The sequence below is a fragment of the Aptenodytes forsteri genome, unplaced genomic scaffold (assembly GCF_000699145.1).
Source record: "Aptenodytes forsteri isolate BGI_AS27 unplaced genomic scaffold, ASM69914v1 Scaffold201, whole genome shotgun sequence".
Taxonomy (NCBI): Eukaryota; Metazoa; Chordata; class Aves; order Sphenisciformes; family Spheniscidae; genus Aptenodytes; species Aptenodytes forsteri.
Window position 1 is genome coordinate 848,291 of NW_008796209.1, and position 16,222 is coordinate 864,512.

Below are 16,222 nucleotides of genomic sequence, written 5' to 3' on the forward strand. Positions count from 1 at the left end.
CCCCGGCCCAGCATAGGTTAAGGAAGCCATTACCCCCCCCCCCGGGGCTCCCCCTGCTCCTGCTGCCCCCAGCCCACCCTGCCAGGGTGCCCCCGCAGTAAAAAAGGTCACTGTGCTCTGTTCCCACCAGGGCTCTGCTCCTGGTCCAGCGCGACCAGGTAGCAATTACTTGTGAACACAGTGATGCACAGGCAGGTCTGAAGCCCAGATGGCCTTTGGAAGGGGGTGGGGGGGGAAGAAAACCCTAACCCTCCCTGCCCTGGCAGCTGGGCTGGGGGCTGGTCTGTGTTGGAAGGAGGCGGAGGGGGAGAAGGGGGGATCAGATGCCTCCTTCTCTGCATCCCACATGAAAATGTGTTTGTCAGCTCCCCTGTGGCGGCAGTGGCTCTGCTTTCCATTCCTTAACACCTCCTGCTCCCCAGCACAGATCCCGGTGTGGGAAGGGGGTGCTCCGCTGCCGGGAAGCTGGCAATGTGGGGATGGGGGGCTGGCACCCCTCGGTCCCACGGCAGGGATGCACCACCTCTGTGCATGTCAGGACAGAGACCATGCGCCTGTCCCAGGTGTTGTATCGAGCCTGGATGAGCCTGCCTTCCCCAAAATAAAAGGAGCACCCCGGCTGTTGTAGGGTGAAGCTGATCTGCTCACACAGCCTGCGCCACCCACAGCGAGCGGGGGAATGTGGAAGGAAACCCCTCGTAAGAGCACAGCCCGCGTCTGCCATGCATCTCGCGTCCTCGCAGCCTCCTCCACCTCTGGATGCTCCCCAGGTTATTCTGGATAACAGGAAAAATGGGAACTGGGAGGGGGACGGGGCACCCCAGTGGGCTCGATTTCACAGCCTCTTTTCCCCGCAACAAGTGGCCAGATCCCGCCACCTGGCTGCAAGGAGTTTTGCAGGGACTCATGCTACACAAGTAGCTGCTGTTTCAGGTGCCTTCAGTCCCTGTGATCGCAGGGGGATCTCGGCAGGCTCCCACCTGCCCTGGGGAACAGGCTAAACCAAAATCAGGGCTAATCCCCAAGCAAGCCGCCCCGCTGCTGGGAAGTGTGGGAGGGTCGCTGCAAACAGCCACTGCAGCCCATGAAAAGATGTCGCCAAGTGGAAAAGAAATGTTTTGCTTCTTCCGTTTCAAAGCCACGTCTGGAGAGAAAATAGGTCTGACATTCATTACTAATAAACGAGCCCCCAGATACCTCCTCCTTCCGCAGCGCCGCAGGATTCAGTTGGGCTAACCCCAGACAAAACTTTCTGCCCGGACTCTGGAATAACAAAAAGGTTGGGAAAAGTGAATGACCCCCCTTATTCCCTGCCAGACAGGTAGCGGAGGAGCCCAGCAGGGTCTGAGCTGCAGTCCCTGCTGTCACCGCCCCCCAAAAAGGCTGCTGTGCCGCTGCTGCACATAGCTCAGCCCTGCTGCCAGTCTGGGAGGACGAGTTATCGCAGGGCTCCTCCGCAGCCTGGGTTGTGACACACCAGATGCGGCTGAACGGCTCCCTTCTGGCTTAAAATAAAGAACATCTTTGAAAGCGGAGCTGTAAGCTCATTAATAATGGGACTCTTTCTCTGGATGCGCCGTCCCTTCCTGCCAAGTGACAACTGGCAGAGCTCACTTTCACTTGCGGCCGTGGGGAGGATGGGATTGGGGATGCTCGGGGTGCTCAGCACCAGCTCTAACCCTGCCCGGCACCGGCATCTGCTGCCCGCAGATGCATTTACCACGCTGATGCAGTGGGCTGGGGGTGAAAGCAGACGGGTGCAGCTTGTGTGTGGGCATTGCCGGGCACGGGCACCTGCCTGGCATGGTCTGCACACAGGCAGGGAAAGCTAAGCTTGCTGGCACCGTCCTGCCTGCTTGTAGCTGTGTGTGAGCATGCAGGTGAGCACAGGCACACGGGTGCGTGCATGAGTGCTCTGCTGCTCAGTGGCACCATCAGGGCTACCTCTGGAGGCCTGATCCTGCCAGGTGTTCAGTAGTTATAGGTCACTAGCTGTTCCCTTGGGGGCTGAGAGCGCCCAGGCAGTGCCAGCCAAGGGTCCCAAGCTCGACTCCATCCCTGGAGCTTAGGGGGGGATGGAAAAGGTGATTTCTGAGCATTTCCCACCTCCATCCTTCTCCGAGGCACTCTGTTCCAGCCCCGCCCGTCCCATGCCAAGCTGCAAGCAACACTATTACAGCATCAACATTTTGCTCCCACCTATTAATTCCTTTTTTTTCCCCCTTCTTTTTTAATCACTGACTTTGCAGCTGGGAGGGGAAGGGAGAGAAGTGCCGCAATAAAATCTACCAGGCGTGAAGCTGTAACCCAGCTTGCTCAGGGTGACCTCCCTGCCAAGGTTGCCTTGTGAAGAGGGGGAGCGCAGGCAAAGCGGCAGAGGCACGGGGGGGATGCAAATGGGCGCGAAGAAGCTCACCCGCCGCAAAGTGACATTGCTGCTGCGCCGGCGGGGACGCAGCTGCAGCGGCCGGTGGCACTAATTGCCTTCCCCAGCTCCATCCCTCCCCCTTGCCTGTCGCAGGCAGGATATGCATTAGCACACACTTTCAGGTTATTTCAGGCTGCCCCAAGGCAGCAACTCCTAGAGGCAGCCTGTGAGATTCACCTATTTGACCGAAAAATGTTGCCTTGCCTTGGGAGATGAGCCTGTGCCCACCCTAGCAGCCACCCCCGACACATGAGTGATGGTGGCCGGCCCAGAGGACCATGCCCTCCTCACACCAATGAACCCAACCACTAAATATTTGTCAATACCCACAAACTGCCCATTCCTGTCCCCAAATCCCCATCATTTGCCTGGATCAGAGCTGCTCAGCAGCAGAACCAGCACAGACGCCTGCATCGGGGGCTCTGTGGCCCCAGCTCCTAAAATCCCGGGATGGTGGGAGCACCTCTGCTTGCTTTTCCAAAGAAGGATGTTTCCAGCCTTTGCAAATGCTCACGGACATGGCTCTAATGCTTCCAAAACAGAAGAGGAAGAAGAGAACCTGACCACATTATTAGCTTTAAATATCTCATGACCTTTTACTGCAAATCTCAAGATCTGAGGCGCAGCCTGCCTCACGGTTCGTTAACATTTCATGTTGTCAGCGCAGCCAATGGGTTCAATTAGACTTCGCGACGGCATCTGCAAATTGCTGGCAACCCACCAGAGGAAATCCTCCCTCGGCCTGGCCACCAGCTCTGATGCTGCTTAAGAGATACCTTCTGAGCATTGCCGTGTTCCTGGGACGTGCAGTGAGCTGGTCAGTGCTCAGCACATGAGATCTCCCCCTCAAAAACTGGGAAAAGGGGAGATCCTGCTCCAGCAAACGCTACGGGGTGGGAGCAAATTGGGTGCAAGACCTGCCCTGGGCTCCCCAAAGATGCTTGGGATGGTGCCTGGCCACCCGCCTGCATCTAGGGGTAAGCGTGCAGACGTGCTCGCAGGGAGATCACATGTGTGAGCGTGGCGATTGCTGCTGTTGCGAGTTAACTGAAGGAGCCTGTAAAACCAGAAACAGGCTATTAGCAATCCATTAGGAAAGGGTATCCAGTTCCAGCCTAGGTAAGCCATTAGAGGAACATCTGAGAGCATTAGGAGAGCTCGCTTGGGGCCAGGATGGGGCTATAAAACAGAAGAGGAAACCATGCTAATCTGGCTTGAATTACAAACTTAAAAGCAGGAGAAAAATAAAGGATACCCTAAACATTTAATGTTTTATATTTAGGAGACAGAAGGGGAGATTCTGCCAAAAGAAGAGAATAAAAAACCTGTTTAGGCTACAAATATCCCATTTCTCTTCTGGCAGCAGAGAAACCAGCAGCCCCTCTTCCAGAAAGGGAGGAGCATGACTTTAAAGCTGCTTGTGTTTCAGAGCGAGCTCGGTGCTGGTGGGGTGGAGGGGAGTTGGTGGCCACACGATGTGACACGATGTGACATGGCTGCATCCTGAACAGCCGGGAAATGCCCATGCCCATGTTCAAGGTAGCTGCTGCGAGGCAGCACGATGGTGCAAGGAGCATCTGGCACACGCCCCGCCGCACGCTCATGTGGAAACTCATCATCATCATCTCTCCGCGACAATAATTCCCAGAGCACATCATCATAATTCCCAGAGCAAACTGCAACACAAGAGCTGCTAAGTGGCCTGAGCGGAAAGGCGCTGCTGAGCAGGGGAAAGGGAGTGCAAACGGCACGCTGGGGCTCAAACCCACCTTTGCAAAGTGCTGGGAAGGGGATGAGGGTGTCCCCCTGGCTTTGGGTTAGCCCCGGATATTGCTTGATTGGGGGGATGTTTGGGCCAAGCATCACCTGGCTCTCTCTGGGGGAGAAACTGCATTTATGGCTAGCTCGTGCAGCGGCGGTCTCGATAAGATCCACCGCTCCCGTCACGGATGGCTTCATCTTCTGGTGCCAAGCCCTGGCATTATTAAAATCCTGAAAGGAAGAGCCTGGGAGAAAGCAGACACTGATTGAATCAGGCCCTACGGTATTCGACAGCTCGACATCCATCTGATCCTATTAGTGCTCATTTGGTCCTGCCTGCCGAGGTGCTGTGCATAAATCAGACCCTGCAAAGATAACGGGAGGCGGAGGGGAGAAAGGGGAGCTGCTGCTTCTGCCAAGAAATGCCACGTGCGAGCGGGCCCTGCATGGATATTCCTGGCTCTGGGCAGTCTCCGGTGCTCCCTTGTGGGTTTGCTACTGCAAGGATGCTGGGCTTCCCACAGGGCTGCCAAGGGGGTGGCAGGAGATGCTTAAAACCCACAGCTGCTACATGGCTGGGTTGCCACGAGGAGGCAGGGACGGGGATCAGCATGGGAACCTTGGGCACACAGGGATGTGCCAGAGCGTGCGGTTACCCAGCTCCTCCTGGCTGCTGGCGGAGACTTCTCCTCTCCCTGCCGGGCTCCCATGCTGCCCCGTTGTCAGCAAGCAGGTTGTGTGCAATGGCTTTTACGCGCCAGCAGCCAGTGGGGACAGCAAGAGCCAAGATGGGGGGCAGCTTGTGGCAGGACACCTTCACCTCGGCAAGAATTAAGACACCCCCATGCAAGCGTGGCACGCATGACCTCTGCATCCTTTCTCAGGGCACTTGTCCCTTCAAGGCGAGACCCAACACCACCACGGCAGGATGAGCTGGATGGCTCAGATAGGCTTGGCCCTACCAAAATCATGTCCTTTCCTCTCCTGGCTGGATTTGGGGGAAAGGGGACACCCCCCGAGATGCCAACAAGCAATAGGTCAAGCAAAGCAGAGCTCAGCATGGCTTGAGCATGCTCCCAGCATGCTGGCATCCGCGGGGTTCATTTTTGGGTGCAAACCCCTGCATTTGCAGGGTGCCCATCTGGGCTTAGCAGGCTGAGCGTGTCAAGGGGGCCTGGGGTCGGAGCAGCTCCGGCTGCTGCAGCGTTGCCATCCCCTGGTGTTTGGGAGCTGATTGAATTAGGCTTCGCAAATAATTCATCTGATGAATAGTGGCAGTTTTCCTCAAATCATCCACAAATCAGATTTTTTGTTACCCAGACGGCGGGGCAGAGAGTCAGAAAACAAGGCTGGTACCTCACTCGCTGAATGCTTGCACTTGCTCACTGAGCAAATTATTCCCCAAACACACCTCTCCATCAGACAGTGATGGGGAACATGTCTCTTGCAAGGGGATATTCATTAAAAGTGGTACCCACGACTGCTGTGCCCTCCTGGGACACGAGGAGATGAACCCTTCCCAGCCCTCCTTGCACCCACTGTGAGGGTTGGTACCTTGAGCTCTCTCCGCAGCTCAGGGTATCTTTAAATAGGAGAAATCAAGTTTTTACTGCCCTAGAACTGCCTTTTCCAGCCAGGGTGGCCCTGCCACCAGTGTCACCAACATCTCCATGTATTTCCCACCATCGCTGCCTGCCCAAGAGCACTGATGGAGAGGCCACGCTGTCCCCGTGGAGGCCCTGCGGCAAGGGAACTGTCACGGCTTGACACCGCAAATATGATACCTAATACCCAGTGATGGAGAGGCCAGCCACCCTGAGGGTGTCAAGGCGGGAGGCAGCTCACTGGCTCTCCCACCATTTTTGGGTGCAAACCCCTGCATTTGCATGGTCCTTGGCTGGATCAGGCTGTAGCAGGGTAAAAACATCAGCTTTTTCCACAACAGTTTCACACCTTGAAAAAACTGACGTTGTGTTTGGTATTTCCCATTAATTCTTCCCCTTTTTTCACAGCTTCTACAATTCAAGCATTTCTCCCCCAAGTGAAAAAAAATATCCACAGCAAACTAATACCCAAACTCCACCTCTGCTTTCTTACCCCTCAGGATGCTCCACGGATGCTCTCCCTCTCCCAGGAGGGAAGTGAAGGGCAAAGAGACAAGCAGGAAAACCCTCTCCCAACTCTTCTCTGATTTTCAAAGCCATCAGCAAACGCTTCAATCTGAAACATGACCTGCAGCGCTGCCTCGTCAAAAAAACCCCAACCAACACAAAAAGAAAAAGTCGCCGAGACACCGGCATCTTGCAGAGACATGAGGAAAGCCTCCCATCCCCTCTCAGCCGTTTCTCTCCCCAAGAAGAGCTCGCCAGCAGAAAACCCCACTTGGCTCCGCGATGCAGGTGAGCTCCCCGGGGACCAGGTGCTGCCTCTTATTTGTCTTCTTTTTGGGGGGGCAAAACGCTTTATCAAGCAAAGCACCTAACTGGCTTTCGACTGGCCCAGCTCAGCGCAGAGGGGATGCTGGATGAGCCATGCCAGCGTAGCAGCACCTCTCCTCGAGCGGCAGATTGCTTTCCTTCACAAGCTGAGCACGCAAGCAGCACACAGAGGAAAAAAAAAGCCCTCTTGTTATCTTCCTGCAGCTAACAAATGAAATCTGTCCTCCGGGCTGCCAAGGATTTCACTGACTTTTTTTTTTTAAAAGAAACAAGAAATAAAAGTAAGAAATACGGTAACATCGCGGCAATCGCGCTGTGATTGTGCTCTGAGTTACGGCAAGCGGTATTTTATCTTCAGTTCAAAATCTAAATGTGGCAGAGGCGCATTTAAATGTGGTGACATTTATACTTTAAATGCCTTTTACATCTCGTTGGCAGGTTTTATATAGAACATATGCATGGAAAGTAGATAGGGGCCGTGGATGAAAATGCGGAGCAGGGAGAGCCTGCAGAGCCATTTGTGAGTTTAAAGAAAGACGGAGAGGAAAAGAGAAGGGAGGAGAGAGAGAGAAGGAGAGGAAAAGGGTCTGGGTTGCCTGGGCAGTAAATAGATATTATTTTGGGTCCCTGACCACTTGTTCCCAGTGCAACTTGCTCCCAGCCACCAGCTCCCCCAGCTCCCTCCCATCCCGGCCAGCTCAGCATCGCTTACGTGTTGCCACTGGTCCAGGATGAGGGGCCGATACCGCAGGAAGAACTTCAGCGGGAAAGACTCGGGGTCGGGCCAGGACGAGGGGTTTTGCCACGACACCTCCAGCCTCCGAGGGTTATTGGGCACGGGTTTGGCGACCACGCTCTCCGGAGGGTCCGGCTTTACTGGAAGAGAAGAGGGTGGCTGGTAAAGCTTTGCACGTGGCATCCTTCCTTACACCCCTCGGCACAGCTGGCTGGGCTTTGCGCCGTGTGCTTTCCAAGGGGAGCAGCCAAAACATGCAGAACATCCTTTTCCCAAACTAATTAGATGCAAATCACCTTTTCTTGTCCAGGTCAGTGGTACGGCTGTCCTGGCTCAAAATAACCACCGTCAAGGAGGTGCCAGTGCTGGAGACACATGGAAACAACCTGGCCAGGGCAGAGAGCATCCCTCCTCCCCAGGGCTACTTGGGTCAGGGCAAGGAGCCCACCAAGCCCAAATCCTGCACTTTCCTCACACCTCCCGATCTGTGGGAGTCTGACCCACGTTCAAACCCGCTTACCTCACAGTAACACGGCAGAGTTTGGCCCTTGGGTTTAGGGCTGGGGTTTTGGGGATTCAAAGTGTTGGCACACCATATTTGCCAAGGGTGAAGGATTGCCGTGGTCACCTTCCACCCCAGGTATCTCTCTCTCAGCCCTGCTCTGCTTTTGGGATACAGGGATATTTTCTTGCTACCTGACAAGTATTTCAAGTGAGTATTAATTGGCTGTGAGCTATGCAACATGCTTTGAAGTTGCAGCTACTATTAGAGTGCTGGAAGGAAATCACAGACAGGCTGTGATGAACAGCATTGCCCATTGCAGAGTGAGCCTTGCTCCTCGCCAAGGGTTTGCTCAACTCCCGACAGCTCAAACTCCCAATTTGCAATAGCAAAGCTACAAAAAGACGGAGATTTGGGTATGCCCACGCTTCTCCCTTTTCTCATGGCCAGGAAGGAGCTGGACACGGGTAGCTGGGCACACAGCTGTGCCTGGGGTGGAAGAGGGCTCTCTGTGCACTCTAAGAGAAGCAATGCACATGAGTCCTCATGTCCTGGGAGGGCTTTCAACCCCCTCCAAAATCCACATGCAGGCCAATGGATCCCTCCTGGCCTGAAAATCTCTGGATTGAGTAATGGTCCCCTGGCTCTGACCACCTCGAGCAGCAGCTTGTGAAGATGCCAGCATCAAACTCCACTCCCAAGCATGGAGGAGGGATGCTGGGGCCGTGGGGAGCCCCTCTCTGCCTGGCAGAGCTCCTGCCCTGCACTCAGAGGTCTTCTCCTCCATGCTGACCCCAGGGGTTCACCTGCTGCGGGTGGGAGGTGATGTGCACACAGGGGCTTCGCCTCCCCTGGGAGATGAAGGAGGTGGTGGTGGCGAGTGAGTTGCTCCATTGTCAGCTTGCCTGCCTGCTGCCTGCAGCCCTGCCTTATGCATGAAGGGCATCTCTCCCTCAGCTTGAAGCTGTATGGGACCAGGTGCTGATGTGGGGCCAGTCTGCTGCAAGTGGAGTCATGCGTGTGCTGTTCGCTGCCATCTCTGCTCCAGGATGATGGTGGCATCGCAGCAGCTGTCCCCAGGAAGACACCCTCCCTGCACCATCACTGTTTGCTCCTCTTAGGAGAAACCAGCCTGTGATGCTTTCAGACCTGCTTTCTTGGCTGCGGGTGAGGCAGAGGGGGGACCGCTGAAATGAAGCCACAGCCCAACCACCTTGGTGGGACCCAGAATTGGCCCTGTTCCCCCTGAGATGTAGCCCACCACCAACTCCCTCTCCCCATCCCTCTCGCTAAGCACCCTGGCACACACCCTGCTGCAGTCCTCCTTCACTGTCATCTTCATCACCACCCCGACAGCCTCTCCTGCCTCCCATCACCTTCCTGCTGCCACAGTGGGTGCAATGAGGGCTGGACAGCTTCCTCCATCCCCACTGCACCCGGCGCTCAGAGGATGCTCCCGGAGGCTCAGGGAGCGGCTGGTGAGCAAGCACCTATGGGCCTGACCACAGGTGCACAGTGCCACCTCCCAGCTCCCATTGACCCCTCTCTGCAGCAGGACAGGACACAATTTTCCATTTACAGCTTTATCCTCAGCGGGAGGGATGACTTGCTGGGGCTGCACTGTGCTGAGCTACTCCAGATGGCTGTGCAATTCCTCCACTCGCTTCGAATCCCCAGGCTCGGGCTGGACATCAGCTTCCATCGACAGGGACTTGGAGTCCAAACGCATACGGAAAAGTATAAATCCAGCACTGGCTCGGCGGGCTCGGTTTGCAAAACAAAAGTCTGTTTGGCTGAATGAATGCAGATGACTGTGAACTGCAGCTCTGCAGCAAGGAAGTGGGAAGGAAAGTGCTGGGCTGGGGCTGGACGCGATGGGATACTCCCTGGGGTAACGCAGGGAGCCTGGCCCTGCTTTTTGGCGTGCCAGCCTGGAGCCATGCCAGAAGGATGCTTAAATGCAGTTGTGCTGGGCAGGGCACATGTGCTTGGGCAGCAACGAGAGATGCCACTGTGGTGGGTTGGAGGGAGGCAAAAAAAAAAGGTGTCCTGATGCTGAGGTGGGAGTCACCTGCCCGTTTTGCAGGGATGTTACCCCCAGTCCCGCTCCTGTGGGTTGGAGATTGGCCCTGGGGCACAGGGGAGGGCTGCCCTGGCTCTGAGTGAGCACAGCAGAGCCCAGCCATCCAAGGGGGCTGCGCTCCCGACTGCGGCGAGCCTTCAAACGGCACTGCGGGTTAATGGGAAAACCAGCAGTCCCTGCTACCTCCCCACGTGTCCCCCCGTCTGTGGGACTCCTGCCCAGGCTAGAAAGCGCAGCAGTGCCAGGCCCTCCAAAAGCACAAAGTCAAACCTGTTCCTGCCACGTCCCTCCAAGGCGGTGGGGATGCAAGAGCCAGGATAGGGGACCGCACCTCCGGCAGCCGGTCCAGCGAGGACAGACCTATGTCTCTTAGGACAGAGCTCATTATGCTGAGCTCATCATGGGAAACACTGGGGCCGGTGCCGCAGGGGCCAGTTGAGGAGCGAGGGGAGACAGGCTGTGTCCAGCTCCCCAACTTCTGCGTGACCTTGAAGGAGTCCTTTATTCTCCACAGCCTCCTGGGTCCCTGCTCCACAGACGGGGACAAGCGCTCCTCCTTCCCCAGCCTTTGTCTGCCTCCATTTAGCCTACACATGGTGAGGCAGGGGCTGTCTAGCTGTACATCAGCCAGCATAATAGAGCCCTGTCCTCGGCGAGGGCCTGCAGGCAGTAACATAATAAAAGCAATAATAGTAATAATAATAATGGACGATGGGCATTAGGCTGAGTACTGGTTAAGCAGCTACAAAACCAGATGTAATAGTATCCTGCAGAGCTGAGGGAGCATCTCCAGACATTCCCGGGAAGGGGACTTGGCCAGGAGGCAGCTCACAGCTCTTCCCGCTTGGTTTTCGGCTGCTGCATCCAAGCGAGGGCTTGGTGTGCAAGAAGAGCCGTGGAGAGTGGCTTTTCGTAAAGGCTCTGCACGCTCACGCTTAACTGTGAGTCTTTAGCTATCCATCGCCCCTGGCTGTTGTTAGACTCATCTCAAAATGAAGCCTGCAGTTCAGAAAGGCAGCTGAGACCCCGCAGCATGGAGGGGCTCATCGCCCATCCCGCCTCTCCAACGAGCACTAAAATGGATCCCTTGCGGCTGTTAAATATCCCCTGGCATTTTCCATGAGCAGAGGAATATTAAACTCCATGTCTTAGCCAAATGTCAGTCTAGGTAATTTAATTCTGCCTCCCTAAGTAGTATGAATTGAACTGACCTTCTGCCTAGGCAACTGTATACCCATGTTCAGAGACTGAATTTTGCACCGACGTGGGCACGTTTGTCCTCACGCAGCGTCACAAAGCATCCTCTGAGATGCTCTGCGTCTTAATCACCCCAGAGCCGGAGCTGGGAGGATCAAACAATCTTCCCAAGGTCACACAAGGGATGGGTGGCAAATCTGGGGAATGCACCCATGCCTGCAAGGCCCCATGCGAGGCTGCCTTCCTCCTTTTAATGCTGTGCATCTTCTCCTGCTAATTTGCCCCAGGCTCACGCAAAGAGAAAGGTGCTGAGGCGGGATACCGGCGTTGCTGCGTGGCAGTGATGCCCCTGCTTTCCTGGTGGATGCATGTGCTGGCTACCTGGTTCTTGGGCTGAAACACAAGCGAAGAAGGAGGGGCTGTGTCCCACTCTGTCCCAGTCATCACGAGGGACGTGCACAGCTCCTGACACACCACCTCACTCCTCCCTGGCACCTTTCTCTGCCTCCAAGCCCTCTCCTCTCCAGCTTCTCCAGCCCCTTTCCCACCTCCTCCTGCTTTGGGCTGGAGCCCTGATATCTGCAGGGCTTTCCAGAGCCTTGCCCTCCCCACGCTCACCTTTATTAATATTGATACCTTTGCAGAAGACGTAATTATGAAAACAATTTCCAGGAGTGAGACAGGGAGGAAGGCGTCCTGGATCTCCTACTGATGAGAGATGGGGTCCAGAGGGCTGGAAAACCTCTTCCAGTCACCACTGAAAATGGAAACCCCTCACAGCTGGGTGCTAATAACCAGCACGGCATGACTGCCAGCAAGGCATGGGCTCAGGATAGCAAAAGAAAGTAACAGTCATTTTCCACTCAATTAGAGCCCATCTTCCAAGCGGCTGGGGAAGGGATTTTCTGCTGGGGGCTCCAGGGAGGGAGGAAGGAGAGAGGAAGCAAAACCAAAGGAGGTCACTCCTTCCCAGGGGGCTTTTTGTGTTTGCCCAGGCTGGGTGGGTGGTCTGACTCAGCAGCGGATCTGCTCCCAGCTCAGCCAGCAACGGGAGGGAGAGCTGCTGGCCCCACGCCGCTCTCGCGTTGGCTCCAGGCTGCCCTGTCCCCAGCAGGCCATGAGATCAGGGCTTCACACCTAGGGTTTAACCTCCATGCAGAAGGTGTGATGGTTTTCTCTAGGCTAGGCGGAAAACACAAGGCAGGATCTGACATCCCCCGCCCTGGGATTTTAGGAGGAGCATCATGCAGTCACTGGTTGACACCACCTCTCCATTTTAGCAGGATGCGTGCACATGTCGCAATGCTCCCACGCAGCATTTTTCCAACGAGCTGATGCAATGGCTTTGTCCTGAGCCATAGGTTCTCCTCCCCTCCATCTAGCAGAGAAAAGCCCAGCACAACTTCCAAGATGAGATCTCAACCCAGCTGACGCTGGTAGAGATCCCCAGAGAACCTACTGGGTGCTAGATCCACACCGCCAGCACCCACCACGCTGGGACACAGCCCCGGGCTTGCAGCCACACAGAGAGCCAGAAGAGACAGTGAAATGCAGAAGCTTCTGCAAGGAGAGCAGACAACCTGGGGCAAAATTGCCTGGCAAAGACCACTAATGCAGTGCACTTGTTTGAATTGGAAACACCGGGGCGGCACAAGGAGAAGCTCGGTTCAGTGTAGGTGGCTGTTGATCGGTGGCAGCCGAGTTCATCCTGTAATGACTCTGCTAAGCCTGTTGACTGTCTGCTTGAACACTCAATCACCACTGCATCTATGCTTCTTATGCACGGCGGCCGTACCAAATCCTGAGGAGGAGAATTTCATAGCTGTACAGAACGTGGAGATTTTAAGGTCACTAGATATTGAAGTGTTTATGGGAGCGGGCTGGCTCTGGGGTGCAGGACACAGCCCTTTCTATCAGCACTGGCCCATCGTCCCTTCCCCGAGTGCCATCCCGGAGGGTGTTAGAGCATCTGCCAGGTGGTGCCGGGGGGTCTCACCTCCCACTGCAACTGCCGGGACGTGGCCAGGCACCCTGCACGGCTCCGGGCACTCTTGCAAGAGGAAGTGATATTGCACCCGTGCTAATGGCTGGCCCGGGGCAGCGCTGGCGTCCGCTCACCGCTCCTCCGACCCGGGCGGAGTTCAAACTGCTGGGCTGGATCCGGCTTGTGCTGGTGCCGGGATGCCCGGGGCTCGCAGCTGGGTGTGCTTCCCAGGGGGGTTGCCCTTGTGTGCTGGACGGAGGACCAGATGTTTGGGAAGCCAGGCAGGGCATGGGTGGGATGCAGATGTTACAGGACGATGCCCTGAACTCCTGCAGGAGGGAATGCAAGGAACTCAGAAAATGCAGCTTAATTGCTGCCCTGGGCCCTGTAGGCTGGAGGTTACCTTCATTTTTAAGGAGTGTATCTTCCACAAACACAACAATTTCCATTTAAAGGCACCCAAGTGACTGAAACTCCACCACTTCCCTACTAAGCTCCTTGCCTTGTTATCAACGTTTGCAATGCACCGACGAATACAAGCTTCAGATATGGACCGCGGCTGCAGAGACATGGCAGGACAGTCCCTGCTCCAAAATAATTTCCCTGCTCTGTTCAGAGCTGGCACCTTGTTTCTTGTTTGATGTTTTCCAGGATTTGGGGTAGAAAGGGAAAATCTGGGATAGCAGTGGAGCTCCTCTTCTTGCACTCCATCACTTCCAGACGCTCAGGACTGGGACATGCAGCACATTGAAGGCAAAGACTTACTGCTGGCTGTACTTCAAGGATTCATTTATTTGTTTTTCTGGCCCAGTAATTGCCACATGTAACCAGCAAATTGTTTTTTGACATGTTTCTGAACTCTATTCTCTCCTGTTTTTCCTGTTCTTTGAGGATGGACAGTCTTGTCACAGCACCGGCTGTAATCCGGCTTTGGCTGGTGGCAAAAGCGCTGTGCCCAGCTCCCTGCTTTGCCGTGCTTGGCGCTGAATTGCTCGGTCCACGCCAGTCCTTCACACTCAGAGGAGAATCCGCACCGCGGGTCTGGACGTGGTTGGGCAGCATCCCTGTGGTACAGCCGGTGGCACAGGCACCCCAGCCCCCAGGGCCCGCTGCTCCCTGTCCCACATTGCGCAGCATCCACTGCCCGGGTGGGGCAAAGCGGGGAATAGGTTTTTAGGAGCATGTTAGGTAGGGGCTGGTGGAGGATGACTTTGGGAAGGCTTTATCCTGACCAGGGGTGGGGGAAAGAGGATGGGACATTTTAATTTCTGTCCCAATCCTAATTCCCATTACTCTGCTTCCAGCACAAACACCAAACCTCTCTTTTAGGAACACTCACAGGGGCAAGAAGGGCAATGCCATTTGGACCACACCACTTTCACAGACCTCTTCCCCAGTACATGGCAGCTGCTTCCCCAGCCCTCAAGCAGGGAAGAGCTCAGCAACCGTGGGAGACCTGGACCACCGGGGATGGGACCAGGCAGGGCACCAGGCCACCGATGCGACCAGCATGGGGGCTGCCTGTTGGCATCCTGCCTGGCTCCCCCACGATGCTCAGGGGCCAGCATCAGTTACAGCAGGGCCATGAGAATCAGGGGGCACAGGGAGGATGCCAGCATGGCTCAGACCCCAGCTCCATCTCATGCATGGATAGGCAGAGGTTCCACTTGGAGAGCCTGCCCCTTCCCCGGCCTGTTGCTCTGGCAGGCAACGCTGCGTGCAGAGCAAGCCAACCCCAACACCGTCTCGAAGAGGCCAGTTGCTGCCGCGGAAGTTACCTATGGCGAACTCGTCAAAGGTGAGAGTGGTGGAGTTTTTGCCCAGAGCATTCGTGACTGTCAGAGTCACCTTGTACTTCACCGTCGAGAAGAGCTGGAGGTATCTGATGTGACACCTGTTTTTGGGAAAGACATCCTTCTCGCAGACCATCTCTTTCGTGCCGTGTCTGGAAAGCAGAGCCCAGAAGAGCTGTTACCTATGGAACAGTGCTCGGGGTGGGGATGCATCCATGCTGCTGGAGGCAGGAGGCAGAAGGAGCAGCACTGTGTCCCTGCTCTGCCCACGGCCCCGATGCACCAGCCCCTGCCACAGCCAAAGGGCTGCTTTCCTCCTGCCGGGGAATTTTGCAGGCCCATACGTGTGATGTTTTATCCTAAGCGGGCACAGAGACTGTGGTGAGTGTCCTCATGCTGGCCCCAAGGAAAGGATGAGACCCTGCTGGGTTTGGGGTTGGCTCTGTCCCTCCTGTGAGGGGAACGGGGTCTCCTTTCTGCTAGTGACACAAGCCCCAGAAGATAATGCGCGGCACCAGCCTGTATAAGGGCTGTGCCAGGACCCTGGCACAGGGTGGGGAACAATGCCATGCCATGGCCAGTTCTAGGCGAGGGACACTGCTGCTGCCTGGCTGCAGCCAGCGTATGGCAGAAGGGAGAGTGGCTGCGCCAAGTGTGCCGAAAAACAGCAGGCACAGCCTCCACTGTGGACAAGTGGTGCAGAGAGGATGGACTTGGGGGGCATGGAAAGGGGACCTGGAGGCTGGGGACTTTCCTGGTCCCCTCTGGGGAAACTGGAACTTTCTTGGGACAAAGCCCCAGTGCCAAGCATCCAGTCTGGATGTCCCTGAAGCATCCTTCCCCAGGCCCATTTTTGGGACACCAATCCCATATGCTCAGCACGGGTCAGACCCACTGCCCCAAGACTTCACGGCACTACTTAGGACCTGCTCCAGGCTGCATGGACAAAAACTCGCCCCACTGCACCCTTCCTTCCCAGGCACTTACATGACGGAGATGTTGAAGGAGTTGGGGATGTAGGTGGGAGTGGGCAGATGCCAGCTGCAGTAGAAACCCTTCGGGTAGTTGTTGGACCGGCACATCAGCAGTGGCTCCTTTGGGGGGGCTGCCAGGGAAAGAGAAAGAGCAATTACCCTTTGAGGTGGGGTTATCACCAGGTCCTGAACAAGGGGATGTCCCTCCACTCTCAACTGCTGCCAGCTCAGGAGGGGACACGGTTTGCCAGGGGAGCCTGGTCACAGAATCATAGAATCATTAAGGTTGGAAAAGACCTCTAAGATCATCGAGTCCAACCGTCAAC

At 55.7% G+C, this 16,222-nt stretch overlaps 1 protein-coding gene across 1 annotated transcript in view; it reads right to left on the reverse strand.

Moving 5' to 3' along the window:
• CNTFR (ciliary neurotrophic factor receptor) overlaps positions 1-16,222 on the reverse strand; it is a 163,527-nt gene that overhangs the window by 5,748 nt on the left and 141,557 nt on the right. Inside the window, exons 4-6 of the mRNA XM_009288233.1 lie at positions 15,910-16,027; positions 14,908-15,074; positions 7,340-7,503 (exon numbers count right to left, since the gene is read on the reverse strand). Of these exons, the coding sequence (XP_009286508.1) occupies positions 7,340-7,503; positions 14,908-15,074; positions 15,910-16,027 (449 nt within the window). The remainder of the gene's footprint in view (positions 1-7,339; positions 7,504-14,907; positions 15,075-15,909; positions 16,028-16,222) is intronic.